The 25,682-nt window shown below is 40.4% G+C and overlaps 1 protein-coding gene across 1 annotated transcript in view; it reads left to right on the plus strand.

Annotated features, from left to right (window-relative positions):
* Positions 1-25,682, plus strand: part of MRPL48 (mitochondrial ribosomal protein L48) — a 64,002-nt gene that overhangs the window by 27,239 nt on the left and 11,081 nt on the right. Inside the window, exons 5-6 of the mRNA XM_078058544.1 lie at positions 12,108-12,196; positions 23,149-23,318. Coding sequence (XP_077914670.1) covers positions 12,108-12,196; positions 23,149-23,318 — 259 coding nt within the window. The remainder of the gene's footprint in view (positions 1-12,107; positions 12,197-23,148; positions 23,319-25,682) is intronic.

Raw genomic sequence — 25,682 nt, forward strand, 5'->3', positions numbered from 1 at the left:
TCAAATAAATAAACAAAATCTTTAAAAAGACAAAAAACAAAAAACTAATGATGTACTATATGGTGACTACCGTAACATAATAAAAACAAAAAAACAAAAAAGAAGGAAACTAACAATTACCTAGTGCCTCATAATGCCAGGCAGTACAGAAGAGGTTTTACATCTGTCAATTTTTTCAGAAGATGGCAACAGTACATAGAGCATCACCATTTCTACCAGCCCCAAAGCCCAGCATCTCAAAATATGGGCTTTTTACTGATTCATTCTCCCAACAAACATTTATTATACGAGGATGTGTTTTAGGTGCTGGGGATACGAAATTGAGAGGATACAGTCCTTGCCTTTTGGAAGCTTATAGTCTTAAAAGAATGTTTTCCCCAAGAACACTAGTGATGAACACCCACCATTTAGATTCAACTGTTGTTGACATTTTGCTTTCTCTATTGGGCATCATGATACCCACCTTTAAATACCTCAGTATGCATTTTTAGAAATAAGGACTTTCTCTACATTCTGTTAAAGAACCACAATACCATGATCTCACTCAAGAAAATTAATAGTAATGCTCCCATATCATCTCATACTCTATCCATTTCCGTAATTATCCCCAAAGTGTCTTTTGTGGGTGTTGTTTATAACCCAAACCCAGTGAAGTTTCACACTTTGTATTTCACTATTATGTCACCTTTAATCTAGTTCCACTTGTTTTTTCCTATAACAGTGACTTTTTGATTAGGTCAGACCATTTGTCTTATAGAATGTCCTCCCTTGTTGATTTGTCTGATTATTTCCTAGTGGTGTTGCAGAACATGTTCTCCTGTCTCCTTCCTATAACCTGGAAGTTAGATCTGAAAGTTTTGAGTAGACTTAAATTAAATCATTTAAACAAGAAAGTTTTCTAACTGATAGCCTGAACTTCATATGGCATCCTATTAAGAGATTAAAAAAAACAAAACAAAACTATGAATATCTGATTATAAAAGTGAAAAACATTCATTTTAAAGAATATGGGAAATAAACACTCACATACATACACACAAGAAGAAGCTGAAGAAGACAGAAATTAAAAATCACCTGTAATCATACCATCCAGAGATTATTGTTTAACATTTTGTTGTATATCCTAACAGGTCTATTTTTAGGCATTTATATTTCTCTCTCCATTGATAGATAGTAGGTAAGTAGGTAGATAGAGAGGTGGATATTTTTGTTTGTTTTGCAGTAATGGGAACAAATGATACATAATGTATTTTTTTTAAGCTTTATTTTAGAGAGAGAGAGAGTGAACTCAAGTGGGTGGGGCAGAGGAGAAGGAGAGGGAGAGAATTGCAAGCTGACTAGTGCTGAGCTGAGCCCTATGCAGGGCTTGATCCCATGGCCCTGAGATCACGACCTGAGCCAAAACCAAGAGTCAGACACTTAACTGGCTGTGCTACACAGGCGCCCCGATATATAATGTTTTATAATCTTTTTTTTTTCTTATTACTTAATCCATGGTGAATATGTTTCTACTACAATGAAGAGATAAATATCTATATAATTATTTTGAATGTACTGCCTTAAATGGAACAGTTTGAAGGGAAAGATTTTGAGTCTGGCTTTGAACATGTTGATTTGGAGTGCCTGTGGGGAGAATATATTAAGTAGCCCACTGGATATACTGATCTTTTTTTAAAAAGATTTTATTTATGTATTTGACAGAGAGAGACACAGCGAGAGAGGGAACACAAGCAGGGGGAGTGGGAGAGGGAGAAGCAGGCTTCCCGCCGAGCAGGGACCCCGATGTGGGGCTCGATCCCAGGACCCTGGGATCACGACCCGAGCCGAAGGTAGACACCTAACGACTGAGCCGCCAGGCGCCCCGGATATACTGATCTTGAATTCAGACATAAGTCTGGGGTGAAAGTGTAAATTTGGAAGCCATCATATTGTTGATTTTTTTGAAGTCATGGCAATGAATGAGATCATGTGAGAACAAGTAGAGAAGAGGCCCAAGGATCAGGCCCTTAGGAACTCTGACATTTAAAAACTGGGTAGAGGGTGGGGAGGGTGGGGTGCCTGGGTGGCTCTGTGGGTTAAGTGTCTGACTTTTGATTTCAGCCCAGATCATGATGTCAGGGTCCTGGGATTGAGCCCCAAGTGAGGCCCCATGCTCAGCAGGGAGTCTGCTTGGATTCTTTCTCTCCCTCTGCCCCTCCGCTTGCTAGAGTGTGCATGCACTCTCTCTCTTTCACAAATAAATAATCTTTATTAAAAAAAACTGGGTAAAGGGTAAAAGAGATGGCTAATGAGGTTGGAAAAAAGGCGGCCAAAATGGTAGGAGAAAACCAGCATAGTAAATTTCAAAAAGTCAAAAGGAGAGTGTTTCAGGAAGAAAAGAGTGGTGAGCCATATTGGAGTTATAACTGTGTGCTGCTGAGAGATCCCGAAAGATAAGAACCTAACATTTTTTAGCTTTAGCAACATGGAGGTCATTGGTGACCTTATGAAAGTAGTGTCTTGTGTAGGTGGGGTGGGACCAGTTGTGGAAGTTAGCTTGCATTGACAAGTGAATGGGAGTTGGGGAGCTAGAAACGCTGTTACAATGTTTTCATGAAGTTTGAGTGGGAGGGGAGAGAATTGGCAGGAGGTGGAGAGGACTGTGGGGTCTAGGAAAGGTTTTCTTTTTTTTTTTTTTTTAAGATTTTTATTTATTTATTTGACAGAGACACAGCAAGAGAGGGAACACAAGCAGGGGGGAGAAGGAGAGGGAGAAGCAGGCTTCCCGCTGAGCAGGGAGCCTGATGCGGGGCTCAATCCCAGGACCCTGGGATCATGACCTGAGCCGAAGGCAGACGCTTAACAACTGAGCCACCCAGGCGCCCCAGGAAAGGTTTTCTTTTACATTTTTTTCTCTTAATTACACTTTTTATTTGGAAAGATAAAAAAATACATAAGACTGAAAAAGGATAATATGTCAAATAAACCCAGATTTGGCAGTTAAGTAACATTTTGCCAGATGTTCATTTTTTTAAAAGATTTTATTTATTTATTTGAGAGAGAGAGAGACCGTGAGCACAAGGGTGGGGGAGGGGCAGAGGGATAGGGAGAAGCAGACTCCCCGCTGAGCATGGAGCCCGATGTGGGACTCAATCCCAGGACCTGGGGATCATGACCTGAGCTGAAGGCAGACACTTAACCGACTGAGCCACCCAGGTGCACTTGTTTTGTTTTTAAAAAGAGATTATGTTCAAGTGCTTTCATTCTGTGGCTTAGGTCTCATCCGTTATCCTCAACTAGAGGCAAAGTTCATTTTGAACTGGTATGTATTCTGACAAAGTTTTTTTTAAATTACTATTAAAATTATCAACTGTAAGAATTGTAAATGCATTTATATGTATGCATAGGATAAAAAAATATAAACTGTACAAAAAGGTATATGATGAAAAGTTGAATTTTCTACTTCCCAGTCTTACTCCCCAGTGTTACCCACTGATAGCAATTTCTCGTATATTTTTCAAGAAGTTTTATGCAGGGACACCTGGGTGGCTCAGTCGGTTAAGCATCTGCCTTCAGCTCAGGTCATGATCCCAGGGTCCTGGGATTGAGCCCCGCATCGGGCTCCCTGCTCAGGGGGAAGCCTGCTTTTCCCTCTGCCTGCCATTCCCGCGGCTTGTGCTTTCTCTCTCTGACAAATAAATAAGTAAAAAAAATAAATAAATAAAAGAAGACGTTTTGAACATACACTGTGTGTGTACAACTATTCTTAATGCTGGACATTTAGGTTGTTCTGAGTTTTTGCTATCTCAAAAAATGCTGCAGCAACCATCTTTATACATCTTTGTGAACTTGTTCCTGTACATTTGTAAGATAAATTCCTGGAATTGAAATTGCTGAGTCAATGGATTATGATTAAAAATTTTGGTAAATATCGTCTGATTACCCTTCAGAAAAGTTGTATTGATTTACATTTCTATTTTCTGGTTAAAACTTTTTTTTTTTTTTTAAGATTTTATGTATTTATTTGACAGAGAGAGAGAGTGCGCACAAGCAGGGGGAGAGGGAGAGGGAGAAGCAGGCTTCCTGCGGAGCAGGGAGCCCGATGAGAGGCTTGATCCCAGGACCCTGGGATCATGACCTGAGCCGAAGGCAGACGCTTAAACGACTGAGCCACCCAGGCGCCCCAAAAACTGGGCTTTATAAAACATCTTATTTTTTTGGTAGTAAAAAAAATTGTCTCCTAATTTGCATTTCTTGAGAGAATTTATCATCTTTCCACATTTTTATTGGCTATTTTCATTTCTTTCCTTGTAAACTGTCTGTCTATACTTCCTGCCCATTTTTCTTTTTCTTTTTTTTTTTTAAGATTTTATTTATTTATTTACTAGAGAGGGTGCGAGAGGGCAAGAAAGAGCGGGCAAAGTGAGGAGCAGAGAGAGAAGTTAGCTTGCATTGACAAGTGAATGGGAGTTGGGGAGCTTGATCCCGATCACGACCTGAGCTAAAGGCAGCCACTTAACCGGCTGAGCCACCCAGGCGCCCCTCTGCCCATTTTTCTATTGGGTTGCTGGCTTCTTCATTTTTAATTTACAAGATTTTTTTAATATAGTTTTTATATATTAAGGAAATTAGCATTTTTCTGTCATCTCTGCTTTGCATTGCTTCTAGTCTTTGTCTTTTTGTGTTTTTTGTTGAAAATAAGTTTTATGTTTTTATAAAGCTAAGTTTATTAATCTTTGATTTCTAGATTTTGTTTCTTGCTTAGCAAGAGCTCTTCCAAGATTAGTTTAAAAAATCCTTCATGTTATCTTCTGGTATTTTTTTTTCCCTTTATATATGTGATGCATATGGAATGAGAAGTGAGTAGAGATGCAGTTTTTCCCCCAAATGGGTCGTTAATTGTTTCAACATTTATTGAAACATCCATCTTTTCCCCTTAGGTTTGAGAACGTCACCTTTATCATATACTAAGTTTCCATATAGATCTGGGATTATTTTAATTTTGTTTTGTTCAATTGATTTGTCTGTATATTTGATGCCATTACTAACCTTTTTTAATACTATTGGTTACTATAATTTTGTAGTATATTTTAGTATTTGAGAGCTACTTAAATCTGAGGGTTTTTTTGGTTTTATTTTGTTTTTAAAGTTGAGATCAGGGGCACCTGGGTGGCTCAGTCGTTAAGCATCTGCCTTCGGCTCAGGTCAAGACCCCAGGGTCCTGGGATGGAGCCCCCACATCGGGCTCCCTGCTCAGCGGGAAGCCTGCTTCTCCCTATCCCACTCCCCCTGCTTGTGTTCCCTCTCTCGCTGTCTCTCTGTCAAATAAATAAAATCTTAAAAAAAAAAAAAAAAAAACAGTTGGGATCAAATAGGGCATGTTAAAACCTGTTGAAGGAGATCCAGTAGGGATCCTTTTGAAAAGAGAGGTGGATGGGTCGCCTGGGTGGCTCAGTCGTTAAACATCTGCCTTCGGCTCAGGTCATGATCCCAGGGTCCTGGAATTGAGCCCCGCATTGGGTTCCCTGCTCCGCGGAAGCCTGCTTCTCCCTCTCCCACTCCCCCTGTTTGTGTTCCCGCTCTCGCTATCTCTCTCTCTGTCAAATAAATAAATAAAATCTTTAAAAAAAAAAAAAAGAGAGAGGTGGAGGATAATATAATTTACTCAGTCTTCTTTTTCTTTTTCTTTTTTTTTTAAAGATTTTAGAGACCAAGCAGGTCAGGGGGGAGGAGGGAAGGAGCAGAGGGGTAGGGAGAGGAAGAGGTAAAGAATTTCAAGCAGGCTCCACGCTGAGTGCAGAGCATAACATGGGGCTCGATCCCATGACCCTGAGATCTTGACCTGAGTTGAAACCAAGAATTGGATGTTAAACCAACTGAGCCACCCAGGTGCCCCTCCAACAGTTTTCTATTTGGAGAAATTTAAGCTGTCTCCAAGATTTTTCAATGTAAACAACACTATGATAAACATCCTTGTACATCAGTATTTATACCCTTATCAGATTATTTACTCAGCATACATTTCTAAAAGTCAAACTGGTGGGTCAAAGGAAATGGACATTTTTAAAGCTATTGATGTATTACCAAATTGGTCTCCAGGAAGATTGTGCTATTTTATTCTTCTTTGGTATTTGAGAATCCCTTTTGATATACTCATCAATATGAAGCATTATTAATTTTTTAATATTTCATAATATTGTAAGTTAAAAAATGCCATCCCTTGTACTGTAATTTGCATGTCTTTGATTACTAGTTGGTTGACCATATTTTCATACATTTACTGGCCATTTATCTTTCCCTTTGCCCATTTTTCATTTGTTGTCAGGGAATCTCAGAAGGCCCTCTAGAAGGCCCAAGGTGACTCACCAATGTTGGCATGCCAAGATAATTCTACTTGAAAGGACATAGTTTTGTTGGCATTTTTCATGGGTTCTTTGAGATATCCTTAAAATCAGAAATTCCAAGATTGAATTATATTGGCTTTCAGAAAAGAGTGGGGAGCAGTGCCCGGTTCCGTCCTTCACCCAGCATTCTCTCTGCGGGCCTGGGTACCATACCAGCTGCTCTTTCTAAAAGATGGGTGTGGTTGTAGTGACTGCCTTTTTCTTACTGTTTTAAACATACATAGAGAGGTAGAAGTAAATATATATAAAGAGGTCTGAAGAGGTTAAATGAAGAGAACTCAGAGTCCTCTCATTACAGCATGAGCAAAAAGGTGGAATCAGAGAAACATGGCACATTCAAATCCAAGTAGTTCAGTGTACTATAATTAGAAAAACTGGAAAAAGTTTGAAAAGAAATTTTTTAAAAAGTGAGTAGCTGTCAGGGCCAAATCATTGCAGCTTGTCTTGGTAAAATGTCTTAAGAACCTTCCAGTGTGGAACTCACGACCCTGAGCTCAAGATCCAACCTGAGATCAAGAGTCAGATGCCCAACTGACTGAGCCACCCAGGTGCCCCATAAAGGCAATTTCTGAGTACATACTATTTGCCAGGTGCTGGGGTGTACCTGCCCTTTGGTGTGTAAGGGACCTCTAGTCTACTGAGTGGAGAAAATATCCTGTAATTAATTCTGACTGGGGCTACCCCAGTGTTTCCCCCCATTTCTGCAGCATAGCCATGCTAAAAATGCTTGTTCTAATCTTGAAGGAGAAATAATTAAAGTGACGTTGTTTACCCCCATCCTGGATTGATGGGTTTAGTTCCCAGCTTAGTAAACAGGGACACTGAAGGACAGTTGGTTTTGGCATATATAAAGTAAAGGAATGTGATGTGGGAGAAGTCAGTACGTGATCACATCCTATAATTGTGCTAACTGAAAGATCTTCAGAGCCTCCTTTTGAAACCCTGGGGTTCTGTATCTTTAGTGAAAAGAGTTGCCTTTCCTCTTACGAGGCTGCAATATTAATGTGACAGCTGGAAACCCATTTGATGACAAGGAGCAGGGCAAGAATTCTTTTGAACTTACTAGAAATCGGAGGCTTTCAAACTGGTAAATTTTATAATGTAAACAACTGGCTAATTAAGCAGTTTAAACACTGGTAATTTGACCAAAACCTTTCATTTAAGGGGGAAAATGGTTAATTTAACAGTAGTGTGAACCAGCTTCTTAATTAACCAGCTGCTCTAATTATAGGAATTGCCCTAAACTGAATTTGAAAATGCTTCCTTGCCAAGGAATCCCAGCAGAGGAGAGGCTGAGGTACACAGTCTGGTGCTTTCACCTAAAATGTGTCACCGTCTCAAAGATCACCTTTGGTTCTGTTTGAAACCACTGGGGGGGTGTTTGATTTTCTGTGTAGTTAAAGATGGTGGTTGGCATCTGAGTTTTCTTTATTTATACAAAATGTTCTACTATATTGTGGAGGCATGGGAGAGCTAAAACCATGAAGTAAACTCGATGATCTTTGAACGTTTAGGGCAGTAGAAGAGTTTCACGGAGAAAGTGACATTTGGCCCTGGAGGCTGGCTAGGATTTCACCCGTCAGAGAGGTGCAGTCCCAGCAGGGGGTACTGCCCAGCATGGCACAGAGGTTTGGCATGGTTCATACAGAACGGCAAGTGTAGCTCTGTGGCTGAGGAGCAAGGTTTTAAAGGCCTGGAGGAGTGGGAGAATGAGATGAAGTTGTTGGAACTAGATTAAAGAATCCAGTTTCTTAAATGCTTACCTAAGGAGTGTGAACATTTTGAAATATGGCCAAGACCTTCCCCTCCTCATTCGTTGGTGTCTCTGTAGTGCCTGGCACAGTGCCTGGCACATACTAAGTACTTAAAAAGAAATTATGTGGCTACAAGGATTAAATGGTTGAATTAATGAAAGAGAAGAACGTGATTAGGTTTGTGTTTTAGAAGGATCAGTTTGTCAGCTGTAGAGGGTGGAATAGAGAGGGGGGTGTGGATACAGTGAGATCACCAACAACAGTTTAGCCAAGGCTGCCCCTTGAATCTCTTAACCCATCCATGCTCTCTCTCCCTTTTTCCATACACCAACCGAAGTGATCTTTTAAAAACATATCAGGCATATACTTACCCTGCTTATGGCTGCTCAGCTTGAAATGCAAATCCTTTACAAGGCCTAGTGTGGTGTGTTTCCCACTCACTGCTCTGGTCTCTGGTATACTCTGTGCCCTTCTCACTTTGCTTCAGCCACAGTGACAGCCTTTCTTTTCCTTGAACGTGCCAACTGGTGGCCTTTACACTGCTATTCCCTCTGCCTGGAACATTCATCCTCAATCTTTTCACCTAATAAATTCCTCTTTGCCTTTCAGGTTTCAGTTTGTTTATTTATTTTTAATAAATAATACATGTACTTGGAACAAGTTTTAATGATAACAAAAGAGTATAAAATAAGCAGTTAAGTCTCCCTCTCCTCCTGCCTTCTAGCCACTTCCCCTCCCTGGGGATAACCACTATTTTCCTCTGAATTCTGGTCTCAGTTCACATGTTTTTTTTCAGAGAGGCCTTCTCCGATACTCCCGTCGAAAATAGATCCACCAATTGTATTGCCATAGCCCTCTGTGCTTTTTCTTTTTATTTATCACATTTGGTAATTTTATATTTATTTTGTGACTGTTGCATTAATGATTCCCTCCTCCCATAGACTGTCAGCTCCATGCTGCAGAGCTGGAACCTGAAGGCTCGAAGGGTCCAAGGTCTTAGATTTAGAGAGACAGAATTGGGATAGCAGCCAAGAAGATACCTCAGTTGTGTTCAGTGCTCTTTTGGAACCTCTGCCAAAAATACCTCCTTCTTCCTTGCATGGTAAACTCTTACTCCTCTTGCAAGAATGCATTTGTTACCTCTTCTGAACCTATTCCCCTTACCCTCCCCTACTCCCACCACCTCCCCCGACCAAGGCAGGTTCATTGTTCCTTCCTCCAGACACTCACTACCTTGCTCTCATCTCTGTTAAAGGAGTTTGTCCACCGTAAGGTGATTATCTGCTTTCCAGCATCCTTCCCTAGTACACATTGAGTGTCTCCAGCGAAAGTGACATATTCTAGTCATCTTTGTCCCAGTGTTGTTGGCATGCAGTAGTAAATGTGGACTAATGCATATCATGGAAGGGACCCATGATATCCAGGGTTTGTCTTGATGAAATAGTGTGGATTATAAATGCAGGATTGGCTCTGATGCCAGTCTCTGACTGGCCTGGCATAGAGCAGACCTGCTTGGAGGCCCATTTTAGAAAAGAGAAGCCTAAGAAACATTTCACTTCTCCACACCATTTTCTTTTTAGCCTCCCCATAGAATGTTGGACCTGGGAAGATGAGGGCAGGACTATAGGAGCTGGGAGGAAAGGGAGCAGAACCTAGGATTAATACTTCTCCAGAAGGTAGAGAGTGAGCAAGAGAGACAGACATAGAAGAACTGTGTGGGGCTGGTTCCAGTGAAAGGGTAGAGATAAGAAACTATGATCTGAACTAGGAAAGTTCATATCTAGCTAGATTTTATATTCCAGAAATTCAGATGTCATGAGAATCCACCTGTGCACAGGCCGTTCAGCCAGATAGACCTGGGTTTAAATTGCAGTTCTGCCTTTTACTTGCTGGATGACCTTGGCCATTTCACCATATTTTTTGAGCTACAGTTTCTTTTTTTTTTTAATTAAGTTTTTAATTTTAATTCCAGTATAGCTAACGTACAGTGTTATATTAGTTTCAGCTGTACAATATTGTGATTCAACAATTCCATACATCACCACTGGGTGAAGATCATCAGGATAAGTGTACTCTTTAATCCCCATCACCTATTTAACCCATGCCCCCTCCCACCTTCCCTCTGATAACCATCAGTTTGTTCTCTGTGGTTGATATATATTTTTTTTAAGATTTTATTATTTGTCAGAGAGAGAGAGAGAGCACAAGCAGGGGGAGCGGCAGGCAGGACCCTGGGATCATGACCTGAGCCAAAGGCAGACGCTTAACTGACAGAGCCACCCAGGCATCCCTGTTCTCTATAGTTAAGAGTGTTTCTTGGTTTGTCTCTCTCTCTTTTTTATCTTTGCTCATTTGTTTTGTTTCTTAAATTCCATATATAAGTGAAATCATATGGTATTTGTTTTTCTCTGACTGACTTATTTCACTTAGCATTATGCTCTCTAGATCCATCCATGTTGTTGCAAATGGCAAGATTTCATTCTTCTTTATGGCTGAATAATATTCTGTTATATATACCACATGTCCTTTATCCATTCATCATTCGATGGATACTTGGGCTGTTTCCATAATTTGGCTATTGTAAATAATGCTGCAAAAACATAGGGGTGCATGTATCCCTTTGAATTAGTGTTTTTATATTTTTTGGGTAGATACCCAGCACTGTGATTACTGGATCATAAGGTAGTTCAATTTTTAACTTTTTGAGGAAACTCCATGCTGCTTTTCACAGTGGCTGCACCAGTTTGCATTCCCACCAACAGTGCGCAAGTGTTCCTTTTTCTCCACATCCTCACCAACACTTGCTGTTTCTTGTGTTTTTTATTTTAGCCATTCTGACAGGTATGAGGTGATATCTCATTGTGGTTTTGATTTGCATTTCCTTGACGATGAGTGATGTTGAGCATCTTTTCATGTGTTGAGCTACAGTTTCTTTATTTGTAAACAAGGATAAAAATAATGAAGATTAGGGGTGCCTGGGTGGCTCAGTCAATTAAGTGTCCGCCTTCAGCTCAGGTATGATCCTGGAGTCCCAAGATCAAGCCCCCCATTAGGCTCCGGCTCAGCAGGGGGTCTGCTTCTCCCTCTGCCCCTCACCCCACTTGTGCTCTCTCTCTCTCAAATAAATAAAATCTTAAAATAATGAAGATTAAAGTCCTTCCTTGAAGATGGATCCAAGTGGTGCATCTCTGGGTCTACCACAATAAATATGTGTATGGAGATCTTAGTTTATACTTGGTAGTAGCATACACACACAGTGTTCTGTACCTTAGCTTTTTGTTTTTATTGTTATTTACTTAGCAGTGTGTGTTGGCAGTTGTTCCATATTAGCACAGATAAATCAAATAGATGGTTTGTAAAACTTTGTGGAAATCTGTGATTGTCCTCTTACCTTGTTGTATTTGCCACTCATCTCTTTCTCTGTATGATCCACATTAGAAAACTTCAAAAGGATTATTGGCATTGGAGGAACAAGTGAAAACAAGAACACTGTGAGAATGTATTTTGTCCTCTTAGCACCAGTGGCTATAGCAGGAAAGAATTTCTCAAAGAAAAATAGGTAGTGGGGAGTGGATATAGTCCAGGAGCCAAGAGGAGAGAAAAAGGGGGTAAACTGAGAGTCAGCCCAGGGTCAAGAAATGGCTCTGGTTCTTTTTTATTTATTTATTTATTTATTTATTTATTTATTTAAAAGATTTTATTTATTTGACAGAGACATAGCGAGAGAGGGAACATAAGCAGGGGGAGCGGGAGAGGGAGAAGCAGGCTTCCTGCTGAGCAGGGAGCCCGATGTGGGGCTCGATCCCAGGACTCTGGGATCATGACCTGAGCCCTGGCTCTGGTTCTTTAAACCAGCAGGAGACCCACTATCCCAAATATTCCTAGTCTTGTGGTGGAGAATTTGTCTCCTCACGTGTGGTCTGCCCTGCAGGAGCTTTGAAACAGGTTTGTCTTATTTTCTGTCTTTTAGGTGGCATTCTGATGGGTACCAGTCGGCACTACAAGACAAAGCCTACCCATGGCATTGGAAGATACAAGCACCTAGTTAAAGCACAGGAGGTAAAGGGAGCCAGGGTCCTTTAGAAGAGGATAGTGTGCATCTTTTCCAAAAACTGCAGATCAGATTTGCTTTGGGCTGATAACATTGGAGGTAGAAATAATATTGGGATTACCCTTGAGTCCTCTCCAGTTATTTCGTTTGGAAACTATCTACAGTGAGGTGTTTCTGCCAGCTCTCAATCTTGTCCCTACACCAGGTTATCACAGTGAAAAGCCAATGATTTGGTTTCATTACTTGTGGTACTTAAAAAAAAATATCTTCGGGGCGCCTGGGTGGCTCAGTCGTTAAGCGTCTGCCTTCGGCTCAGGCCATGATCCCAGGGTCCTGGGATCGAGCCCCGCATCGGGCTCCCTGCTCCGCGGGAAGCCTGCTTCTCCCTCTCCCACTACCCCTGCTTGTGTTCCCTCTCTCGCTGTCTCTCTCTCTGTCAAATAAATAAATAAAACCTTTAAAAAAAAAAAAAATATATCTTCTTAGTACTTATTCAGCATGGACCTCACAATAAATGATACATTCACTTAAGTTGAATGAATGGTTTGTGGCGAGTAGAGGCAGAATGGCATTTTCAGCCAAATAGTTTTATAGTATTTGCAGATTTAAAAGATATTTATGTTCCTTGAATCCATTATCACAGATAACTGGGTGTTAGTTTTAAGCATTATAAGATTATTTAGCCCATTTCTTAGGATTTCCAGAGCTACCGTATTGCTTCTATGGTGGTTTGATTTCTGTGCATGTGCAGAGGATTTTGTGGTGAGGTGGACACAACACCAGCCTGAAAGTCAGAAAGTCTGGTTTTGAGTCATGATTCTGTCATTTCCTGTAAACAGTACAGTTTAGAAGGATTTTGCTCTTCTACTTAGGGAGACTTCAACATCACTTTTGCCTCTTTGGTTTATTGTAATGCTCCCACGTAACCATGAACATTTCCTGCTGCCCCTTTCTCTCCTTGGCAGAGGTCAGTACCACTGTATTTGGGTCTCAGAAGCCACTAAACTTTCCATGTTCTCCTGAGCATCCTCCTTATAGCAAGGAATTTCATGAGAGGATCATTGTCACATCTGAGGCTTGTAATAGACAGCCTCCCAGCAGGAAATAGCCCAATTAAAATTGTTCATTTGTAGTTTGTAGTGGGAAGAGGACTGAATTGGGAACCAGGAAGCTTGTAGGCTTAGTTATGCCACTTATTACACCCTCACGACTTTGGAAAATTAACCTTAACCCTCTGGGCATTGTGGGCCCTGAAATTATATGTAAAATGTTTTCTATGTGTGATCTTTTTTCTGGGAAGAGAGTCCATAGCTTTTATCAAAGTCTTCATAAAGGCTGAGAAACTGGATTAGGATATCTTTAAGAGTCTTTCAGCTCTGATATGTAATTCTGATGCTCTGAAACATTTATCGAACATCTCTTATGTGGTAGGCATTGTTGAGGGTGCCTTGCCTATTCAGACTGGGTTGTAATAAAATTTTAGAGGATGAATGAACAAGACCTGGTTCGTGCTCAGAGAGCTGGTAAACTATTAGAGGTAAGACACAGATAATTATGCTCCTCAGCAGAAAGTGACAGGTGCTAAAAAGAAGATACAAAGTGCTAATAAAATTCAAAAGAAGGAGTGATTTACACCCTTTCTGAGTTGTGACACCTTAGAGTAGTTGTTGGAGTTGTTTTATTTTGGGATATCCCTCTTCTAACAGTCCCGTATAAATTAGTAGGAAATAAAATTCATTTGGTTTGGGTGTGTGTTCCTTGGCTTTTTGTTAATTTATTGGGATCCTCCATCTTTTATTTATTTTTAAAGATTTTATTTTATTCGTCAGAGAGAGAGAGAGAGAGAGAGCACACACAGAAGGAGGAAGCAGGCTCCCCGCTGAGCAAGGAGCCAGATACAGGACTCGATCCCAGGATGCTGGGATCATGACCTGAGCCAAAGGCAGATGCTCAACCGACTGAGCCACGCAGGCGTCCAGGGATCCTCCATCTTAAAAGATAATTTTCTATGTATGCCATGCTCTGACCTGCTCTGTAGTTTGGTATAAGAGGAAGCCTAATATCATATTAATGCCATCTGCCCCTATCTTTCTCCCTAGTTTCCTCTCCCATCTCAGGTATACTATGCTCTAACTGCATTGAGCCCCTTGCTTTTTATCCAAATTATCATATCGTTTCAAGGCCTCACAAGTCTCTTTATGAAACACATACTGTTTCAAGGCTATTCTGTCTACTTGGAATATCTTCTCCAAGTTTCTCTTTTCTTCTCTTTTCACTTGGCTAATACATCCTCAACCTTTGAATTCTAGTGAGGGATGGGTTAGCCCGGTGACGGGTATTAAGGAGGGCATGTATTGCATGGAGCACTGGGTGTTATATGCAAACAATGAATCATGGAACACTACATCAAAAACTAATGATGTACTATAGGGTGACTAACATAGCATAATAAAAAAATAAAATAAAATAAATTCTAGTGAGGAAGCAGGGTGAGGGGGGAAAAATGAAGCTCCCCTTCTGAGAAACCTTCCTGGATTCCCAGCACTGGATTACTTGTCCTACCATGAGCTGCTAGAGTTCCTTGTGCTTCTTCTGTAATATGACTTACTGCTCTGTTTTAATGATCTGTTTGATGACCATCTCCCCTTCTAGATGGTGAGCTCTCTAGGAGTAGAGGCCATGTCTTTGTATCCTCAGTTTGCAGCAGAGGGCCTGGCATCAAGTAGAGGACAGTAAATATTGATTGAGCTGAACTGATGTGTGGTTATTGGAGCTGCCCCAAGGTTCTGTAAATCAGAGCTGGCAAAAACAACCTAATATTTGCAAACAGCTGGCTCCAGATGACCTTGGTTGCTTGAAGGGAGTGATGCTCTCTTTGGTTAGGGTTGTAGGCTTTTCTCTGATGTCATTCATTGTCCCTGGGTGGCTAGCCAGATAGTAATGAAAGCTGCTGCAGGCTCCTTGCTTCCTGCATGGGACAGTACATCAACGTTCTCATCTATCTGCCAGCTTGCAGAGGCTCTATCCCAGGTCCCTGTCTCTTCTACCCTACTGGAGAACTGGGCTAGAAAGGCTAGAAGGCATCCTGTGGCCCCCTTTCTCTCCCTGAGCATAGATCTTAGAAAAAACAATAAGCAGCCAGATTCTGTTTTTTCTTCTCTGGGTCCTAGGCTGGGTCCTCTCCTCTCTTGAGCCCCCCATCCCTAAGACAAAAGTTAATTCTCATGCACCAAGTGCCCAGACCTTGTCCCATTTCTGCTGGTGTAATCTTACATGCTGTATGACCCAGCTTGACTGTGGCAGTGAGGGATCACGTTTTGGAGCTCATCTCCAGACCTAACACTGTGTCTCAATGTATAGACCTCATTATTTCCTCAAGGGCCCTGAATCACTCTGTTGAATTTAAAAGGCTTCAGATTGTTTGGAGTGATTTTTATTTCATAGAAATAAATGTGTAGTCCTTCGTATTTGTAGAGTGCTAGGTTATTTCTCCTAAGACCACTTACTTGCCCTCAGCTGTTGTCCTGCTTTCAATCTCGGGGTAATAACAATCCAAGAAACAGAGAATTGCTAAGAGGAAGATGTGGGAGGATGGAATGGAGGCAACATAAATTGCTGTCAGTTTATAATTGTTCTGTGTTCTATTTTCTAGGCCCTGGGGCAAGAGAGTAATGTGTATCTTTTGTAATGTAGGCAATTTACTTCCTCTTTATAGAATGGCCCCTAGGAGTCAGAGATGTCTTTTCCCTTGGAAACTGTTTGCACTGTTGACATAGAGGAGGTGTCTGTCATTTATGACACCTATTTAGTTTGTTGTAATACCCATAGATAGATTAGCTCCCACAGCCACAAGTCTGTGAGGAGACTGTGGCATCATTCCCAGAAAAATCAGCAGATCAGAATCACTTTATGGTGACAGTCCTAGCTTCCTGGGGAAAGAAAGATCGGTTTTTGCTGGTGCAGTAACTGTAGGGCTAGACATGGATTATAGGACTGACTAGGGAAGCATCCATGTTTTTTCTCAAGTCTACCTCCTGTAACTCATTGAAAAGAAAAATGATTATTGAGCATCTACTATATGCCAGGCACTGTGTGAGCACAAATTAGGTGAATGGGACACAGTCTTTTCCTACCGAAAGCATACAGCAGGCTAGGAAAGATAGTGCTCAAAAATGTAACTAACTACACGTGGTAAGTGCTTTACTAGGGGAATGAACTAAATATCAAGAGAACGGAGTTAAGGAAGCAATTCTCCCTGAAAGGGTCAGTGAAGGTGTTATGGAGGTCACTTCAACAAACATTTACTAAAGGCCGCCTGTATTCATACACTGAGTATGTAAAGTGAACTGACTTTTGGAGTATCCAGCTGCTTGGGGTACACTGGGAAACACTGGGGCTGTAAAGAACATAAAAGAGTTCCCCAGAACTTTTCCAGACACAGAGAGTGATTCCTGTGCTGACCTCCCTCAGCCTGTGCCGTTAGAGCGCCCTCGTCGCCCGCCCACCAGTCTCATTCTGCCTTGCCCGTTCTGAGTTACAACCATGTCAGAGTTTTAGAGGGAGTCATGTTAGATATGAATAATAGTAGTGATCCCTTTCCATTTTCAGAGTGCTTTTACATCCATTATCTCAGTGCCTCTCAAGCCATATGCCCTTGGAACACTGGTGATCCTAGAGCTGAACCTCTCCTCAAGTTTATTAAGTGCAATCTTCCACATTTTAGAAAGATACTCAGTTAATGGATAGACTTTTCTAAATTTCAGGTTTTTCTCCCATCAGGTTTACTTGATGAAAACAAATATTAACAGAGAGATTCAGATATGTTTTCATGTTTTTTGAGATGTAGAGAACTCCATTTATATAATATAACCATGTTTTCTGCTAGTAAAGTCTTGTTGTATATGATGAAAGTATATTGATGAGTATTTTATGGTGTTTCACAAAGAGAAAAATGATTTTTGTTAGGCCCTTTGCAACCAACAAATTTGAAAACAATGCCATTTGATTCACCAACTAACCTGTGAAGTAGAGTAGAAAAGGAAACTGATTGAGGGGCATAAATAATTTCTCTATGATGTGTGTCTAGTGAATGATGGAACCAGAACCGGAGTTCAATTCAGTTCAACTCAACATTTAATGTGGAGAAATAGAGAAATGAATGAGACGTAGTACCTTCTTTTTTTTTTTTTAAAGATTTTATTTGTTTGACAGATAGAGACACAGTGAGAGAGGGAACACAAGCAGGGAGGAGTGGGAGAGGGAGAAGCAGGCTTCCTGCAGAGCAGGGAGCCTGATGCGGGGCTCGATCCCAAGACCCTGGGATCATGACCTGAGCCGAAGGCAGATACTTAACGACTGAGCCACCCAGGCACCCCGAGATGTAGTACCTTCTTATAGGAATTGAGTTGGTAGTTTGACAGCCATCATAGAGAGGCCCACTTAATCAAGGGGTATAAACAAGATAGAAGCTTATTTCTCTTTCACATAAAAGTATAAGTTGATATTCCAGCTTTTGGCTTTGTCACACTTATCATACTGTTTCTGTTTTATAGTTTTGAGATGGCTGCTCCCTCTTCAGCCACCATGTCCACATTCCATCAAGCAGGATGGAGAAAGGGAAAGTAGTGTGCATAAGCTCTTATCCCACTGGCCAGAACTTAGTCACATAACCATACCTAGCTGCAAGACTGCTTGGGAAATGTAATTTTTTATTATGAATGGTTATATACCCAGCTACAATGCAGCAGTTCTGTTATTTTTTTACTTTTATTTCTTTTTTTTAAATTTTTTTAAAGATTTTATTTATTTATTCATGAGAGACAGAGAGAGAGAGAGAGAGAGAGAGACGCAGAGGGAGAAACAGGCTCCCAAGGAGGGGGGGGCCCGATGCGGGACTCGATCCCAGGACGCTGGGATCATGACCTGAGCCGAAGGCAGACGCTTAACCATCTGAGCCATCCAGGCCCCTTTTACTTTGATTTCTTTAATGATTCTTTCATGAATAAAGTTTGCCATCCATACTTGCATTTCAGCAGTTATGTTATTAAAGGAGAAAGGGGGAATATATATTGAGGAAACTGGCAGGCTCTGCACACTTTCCTTAAAAGGAAAGACAGAGGTTAAGAGAAATGTTTTGGAATTAAGCACACCTGAATTAAAGATTCAGCTCTGATGATTACTAGTTGTGTGTCCTTGGGTACCTTCCTTAATTTTTCCAAGCCACAGTTTCCTTGGCTTTATATAGGAATTATATTTCCCAGTGTTGTTGTGAGAAGTAAGTTAAATAAGAGAATTTTAGGAACTTAGCAGTGTCTGAAACACAGAGCCCATAGGTGGTGATGATGATGATAGCATTAGTCTGTTTTTCACAATTCCATAGTATTCTATTTTCCTCCCTCAAAACATGCCATCTCCTTATAATTACTTGTTCTGTATATGCCTTTCCTGATAGACTGTAAACATTAGTGAGCAGAGACAATGGCTGTCTTCTTTCCTATCATATCCCTAATCCTGACCCTGGTTTTGCTCATCACTAGCAGTCAGTATTTGTTGAATAAATGCATACATGTGATTGAGAGTGGTGTATCTGGGGGAGGATTTGCTATGGGAACACAGAAGAGTGGTACCTAACTCAGCCTGAGAAATCAGGGAAGGATTCCTGGATGAGCATGAGCTGAGTCTTAAAAATAAATAGGAGTTGCTCACATTAAGCATGTGGGATGAAGAGTCAAAGGCTCTGCAAAGAGGGGGAACCTTCTGGGTGAAGGTAGGGAGACACTGACCCTGGAGATGCAATTGGGAAACTTTTAGCAGTCTTTTAATCCTGGAGTTTAAAGTGGGTACTAGGGGATGAGGGACCATGGAACTGAGAAGTAGGGAGGTCTAGATCAACCCTTTTTAAAAGATACTATTTATTAAGTAACTACTATATATCCTTAAAGTGTCTCTGCTTACTGCCCTTTCAACTGTACCCACCTGAGGTGGTTGCTCTTGGGTTCCCCCTGGGGAGTTAATCAGCGTGGTGCAGCGAGGTAGTTTGCATTGAACTTGCCATGGGAGGTGGGCTGCTCTTTATGATTAAATTGCAATTTGTTTTTTCATGTGCGTCTCCTCTCTCTCTGAAGTGTAAATTCCTTGAGGCCTGGGACTGTTTCTTTGGTGTCTTTCCTGAGTGGTTGAATCAGCACTTTGCATAAATGTTTCATTCTGTAAAGCATGACAATAGGATACCAGGAGCATGATTACCTCCAATTTATGGTAATACTGTCCTATTTGTGTACATTACTCAACCTTTTTTTTTTTTTAAGTTACCATTTATTGAGTGACTGCTATATACCAGATGCCGTAACTACTATGTGCCAGGCTTTAAAGGCATTATTCTTTTTTTTTTTTTTTTTTTTTAAGATTTTACTTATTTGACAGAGAGACACAGTGAGAGAGGGAACACAAGCAGGGGCAGTGGGAGAGGGAGAAGCAGGCTCCCTGCGGAGCAGGGAGCCCGATGCGGGGCTTGATCCCAGGACCCTGAGATCACGACCTGAGCCGAAGGCAGACGCTGAATGACTGAGCCACCCAGGCGACCCTGGCATTATTCCATTTTAAAATATTATAGTACACTTATCACAATGAGCACTGAGTAATGTTTAGAATTGTTGAATCACTATACTGTATACCTGAAACTAATATTACACTGTATGTTAACTATATTGGAATTGAAATAAAAAAAACTTAATAAAAAAGAAAGTAAAAAAAATAAAAGCATTATTTCATTTTATAATATTATAAATGGTATATTTTATTTAATCCTCAGATATCCTAGTTATTAAAGACCCTGTTTGAGGACTCTAAGACTCAGGGAGATTAAATGACTTGCCTAAATGGCTAGTAATTTCCAGAGCCGACATTTGAACCAAGGGTGGTCAGAATCCATCTGATGTCTATGCTATTTCCATTTCATATAAATTACCATTTCAAGCTTAACAAGAACTTTAGGTGTTAAAGGGGAAGAAACTGACACATAGAGAGGTCATTCAATGTCATTTAGTGACTAAGCAGACAGGCTTTAAGTCCGGCTTTTCTTTGGCTTCCATCTAAGTATAGTGCTTTGTGCAGTACCAGGCTGTGCCTCTTGGTCATCCCAGTCAGGGCCAGGCCTTCTGTCTAGTGATGTCTCTTGAGTGTGCCACATTGAGTTATAAACATAGTCACTTGATTTCTTTGCACCTTATAGCTCGTTGTGGACTGTTCGGAGTACCATCACCAAATCATTCAGGTCCTCGGGTGTCAATTTTTAAATTTTCATCACCAGAATTTCTGGAAGCTAAATATGCTGCAGGCATATCTGCCTTTTCACTTGAAGATTAGGATGATGCTGTCCTTCCCAATTTTCCCACCCTGGAGAATGCCATCTTAGTGATAGGCAGACATTATCACTTCTGTAGAATCTAGAAGAGAGAGCCTGGGCTTGGGGCCACAGACCCAGCTTCCAGCCATGGCTAGACATAAAGGGGTTACCTTTGCCATTTCCTTACTATTGTGACCGTAAACAAGTCACTTCCTCCTTTTGGGTCTCAACTTTCCCCTTGGGTAAAATTAGGGAGGGAAAGAAGGAGAGACTGTATTATCTCTAGGAGCCCTTGCAGTTATAGCAGCCTGTGAGTCTAATCTGACTCCTTTTTCTGCTCTTCCTCAGCAAAGTTTCCCAGTAACCCTGGGCAAGTAATGTGCTTTCAGAGGACCTCAGTTTTCTCTCTGTAAAGTAGGGATAATAATACGGACATTTCTTTACGAAAGTGGTTTAGTAATTTATCCCATGGCCTATTTGGGGGATCATAGTGCGGTCCTACAGGGATCTAAGAATGGCCACCCTGGGCCATCACACACTGAATCCAGGTCAGTCACAGGAGTGCCAAAGTTTGATGGTGGACAGTAGTTCATTGTCCCCGCCACCTTTCTCCTAGCTTCCCTTCGCTTCCTGCCTGACTCTCCTCCATGTGCAGTCAAGGTGGGCTTCCCCAAACACAGCCCTAGTCATGTACATGCTTTGCACAGATATCTTGAATAGCTCCCCATGGTGGTTATAAGGGCATGAACTCAGACATTGGGGATAGAAAGGAGGGGACGGGTATGAGAAAGCTTGTACAGGTAAAATTCTAGGAACTGGTGACTGATATTATATGCAGTCAAGCTCTTGCTGGCTATGCTGGCCCTGGCTCAGAACCGAAACATAATGTCACAATGGGCTCCTGATAATGTGGGGAGGTCCAGGCATAGCTAGGCTGACATAGAAAAGCAAGTGAGATGCCAAGAGGGGTACTGGAGTCAGCTTGTTTTGTTTTGTTCCCCTAAAGCGACACCTTTGAAGAGCCTTGGCATTTTCCCTGGTTATAAAAGCCTCCTAAAGGCTTTAGAGAAGCTCCTCCCTTCTCTGCTGGAAAATTTTGGCAGCTCCCCATTGCATTCCAACGTTAGCATTCTTCACAGCTTTGACTGCAGTGCTGAAGGTCTTGATGAGAAATCTGCATTTGGCCACGAGTGTGGTATGCTCTGAAAAAGAGAGAGCCAAGCCCCTGTTCTTTGACAGTTGGTCTCTAGAGGTTGGCTTCTCACTCATAGCAAAGTCTAGGACCCTGGGGTGGCCACCACTGTTAAGAACTTTAGCAGTGAGAAACTATAAGAGACTACGTAATAAAAGGGTGGGTAAGATCTTCATCATAAAGATAAGAAATCCAGAAACTATAAAGACTATAAAAAGTTTAGCAATGCAGAGGCTACAGTGGAAAAATCCCCTGCATTGGGGGTTAGAAGGTCTGGGTTTTAGTTCCTAGGATCTGTCTTGACTGGCTGTGTCACTCTGGGGGACATGTAAGTCCCTCCTCTAGATGGGAGTTAGGTTAGATTATTTCCAGTTGAGAAACTTTCTTGATCCTTATCTATGTTAGGTTAAATATTTATTTTCTCAGGCCTCATTTTTAACTTTTTACTGCAGCCTGCACAGGTTGATATGTAGTGAAATAATACAAAAGAGTAAAGTAGAAATAATTTGTCTATCTCTCAGTTCTTTTTTTTTTTTTTAAGGTTTCTTTATTTATTTGAGAGAGAGAGACAATATACAGATTTTCGTTCCAGGTCTAGGCTTGATTTCTACATAATATTATTCACGTGCATTCTCTCTACCTCTCAATTCTTAAAAGGAAGACTAAATAATTGCAGAATTTCTAAGCTAGGAGGGCTGGAAGAGATCTAATGCTGAGTTTCCTTGAATTGATTTAAGATACTGATGAAAGCTAAGAATTCTTTCAGAAAAGTACACACGCATGTAAAATTTTGCATATAAATTTTGGGGTTGATAGACCACTTGAAATCCCTCAGTGGGTTCTAGATTAAGAATCTGTTATCTAGGGGCGCCTGGGTGGCTCAGTCAGTTAAGTGACTGCCTTCGGCTTGGGTCATGATCTCAGGGTCCTGGGATCAAGCCCCACATTGGCCTCCCTGCTCCACGGGAAGCCTGCTTCTCCCTCTCTCACTCCCCCTGCTTGTGTTCCCTTTCTCGCTGTCTCTCTCTCTGTCAAGTAAATAAATAAAATCTTTAAAAAAAAAAAAAAAGAATCTGTTATCTAGCATAACCCCACCAATTTGAAGATTGGGAAGGTGAGGGCCAGGGAGGGGGCTGAGTCTCGTAACAAGTTAATTACAGAAGATAGTCACTTGTATTTGTGTTAAAGTAATGCCAGCAATATTCCCTCTCCTTTTGTTGGCTGATGTCACAGCCCAGAATGGCAAGGGAAGCTACCCATTCCTTCCCAGGGGAACTTCAGTTTGAAGGTAAGGTAACCTAAGAGAAAAATGGTAAACAAATTGATTTGAAAGACTGATTTCTTTGATATCAAGATGGGATGATTAGAATTTTTTTGTAATAACACTTTGATTTATTTTCTTTCTCCTTTTGTTTTCTGTTCAGCCCAAGAAGAAGAAGGGAAAAGTGGAAGTGAGACCCATTAATTTGGGGACAGATTATGAATATGGGATTTTAAACATTCACTTGACTGCATACGACATGGCCGTGGCAGAGAGTTATGCCCAATATGTTCACAACCTCTGCAACCATCTATCCATTAAAGTTGAGGAAAGGTACGAAGGATGCCTTTGCATGGGATGTTCTTGGTGTGAATAGCATGCTCTGCTTTGTCATTGTTGTTAAATGAGGTTTTGAGACATAATTTACATTTAGTAAAATTCACCCTTTTTAGGCATATAGTTTGCCACAATCAGAATATAGAACAGTTACATTAACTCCAAAATTTCCCCAGTGCCCAGGTGTAGTCATAATCCCTGGCAACCAACAATTGATTTTCTGTCCTGTTGTTTTAAGTCTCCAGAACATCATGTAAATGGAATCATACAGTGTGTAGCTTTTTGTGTCTGACCTCTTTCACTTAACATAATGTGTTTAAGATTCTTCCATGTTTTTGGAAATATTTTATTGCTGAGTAGTATTCCCTTAAGTGATGGACCTTAATTGGCTTATCCATTCAGCAGTTGATACACATCTGCATTGCTTCCAGTTTATTGGTGATTATGAATAAAGCTGTCATAAGCATTCTCATGTATGTTTTGTGGGGCATATATCTTTTCTCCTGGATAGCTACCTAAGCCTGGGATTTGGGGGTTGTATGGTGACTGTATGTTTAACTTTATAAAAAACTGACATCTGTTTTCCAAAGTGGTTGCACCATTTTGTTTTCCCACCAACAGTGTATGAGAGTTCAAGTAACTCCTTTTCCTGGTCAGCATTTGATATTGTCAGTTTTTTTTTCTAAAGTTATTCTAATAGATATACAGTGGTATCTCGTAGTTTTTAATTTTCATTTCCCTAGTAAATAATGATTTTGAACATCTTTTCATATGCTTATTTGCCTTCTGTATATCTGCTTTGATGACATGTCCAAATCTTTTGTCCATTTTTAAAATTGGGTTGTTTGTTTTCTTATTATTGAATTATGAAAATTCTTTCTCTATTTTTGGATGCCAGTTTTTTTTCAGTATGTCTTTTGCAAATATTTTCTCCCTGTCTTTGACTTACCTTGTCATCTTCTTAGCTGAGTCCTTTGGAGGGCAGACTTTTTTAAGTTTGATGAAGTTCAGTTTATCAATTTTTTCTTTTATCGTTCATACTTTTGGTGTTCTAAGAAAACTTTGTCTAACTCAAGATCACAAAGATATTCTCCTGTGTTTTCTTCTAGAAGTTCTATAGTTTTAAGTTTTACCTTTAGGTCCATGATCCATTTTTCATTTTTGGGGTTTTTTTTTGTATATGGTGTGAGATATGGGTCAAAGTTCTTTCTTTTCTTTTTTTTTCTTCTTATAAATACCCAGTTGTTCCATTTATATTCATTTATTAAAAAGATTTTCTATCTTTATCAAATTGTCTTAGCACTTTTTGAAAGTCAATTAACCATGTATATGTGGGTCTATTTCTGAACTCTATTCTATTGTGGTGATTCATGTATCAATGCTTATAACAGTACCACAGTGTCTTGATTACTATAGCTTGATTACTGAAACTACAACTTTGTTTGTTTGTTTTTTTTAGCAAAATTATTTTGGCTATTCTAGGTCCTTTGGCTTTCTATAAAAATTTTAGAATTAGTTTGTTGATTTCTACATAAAGGAACCTGATGGAATTTTATTAGGATTATGTTCAATCTGTAGGTCAATTTGAAGAGAATTGACATCGATTTTGATTCCCCTGATCCATTAACAAGGCGTATCTCCCCATTTATTTAGGGTTTCTTTGCCTGCTCTGCTTTTCATTTACTCTTTGGATTTGCTGGAAAACTGTAGGGGAGGAGAACTAACACTTCCTGGCTAGCTACTCCAGGCCAGGCACTTTACATATCTTATCTCAGTGTTTCAGAAAATGTGGGATACCCTGTAGTTTGCTTTAAATAACATTAAATCACATGGTGAGAAATTTCTTCCCTTTTTAACTCTCATTCAACCTAACTATGTCAAGGAGAAATTCTTTGTGTGGTTGTGGTAATGCCACTCTAGCACTTCCTAATCTTCATAACAGAGAAGGGACCTGAGACTCAGAGTCTTTGGCTCTAGCTAGAATTTTACAACATTATTTTGTTTTCTTTTCATTGTACTTTTTTTTTTTTCCTTTAAGTAAGCTCTAGGCCCAACGTGGGGCTTGAACTCACGACCCTGAGATCAAGAGTCATGTGTTCTACTGACAGCCATCCAGGCACCCCCACTGTACTTTTTAAAAAAAATTTCTCTTGATGGCAGCTGATACTGGTCTTCCATTTATAGTGATATAAAGTCAGGCTTATTGAGATACAATTTACCTTTAGTAAAATTCACCCTTTTAGTGAACAATTTTCTGTGCGTTTTCACAAATGCACACAGTAAATACCATCATACTCAAGATATAGAACTTTACATTATCCCAAGAAGTTCCCTCCTGCCTTTGTAGTTAATCCCTCCCCT

This window comes from Halichoerus grypus, chromosome 11, assembly GCF_964656455.1.
Source record: "Halichoerus grypus chromosome 11, mHalGry1.hap1.1, whole genome shotgun sequence".
NCBI classification, from domain to species: Eukaryota; Metazoa; Chordata; class Mammalia; order Carnivora; family Phocidae; genus Halichoerus; species Halichoerus grypus.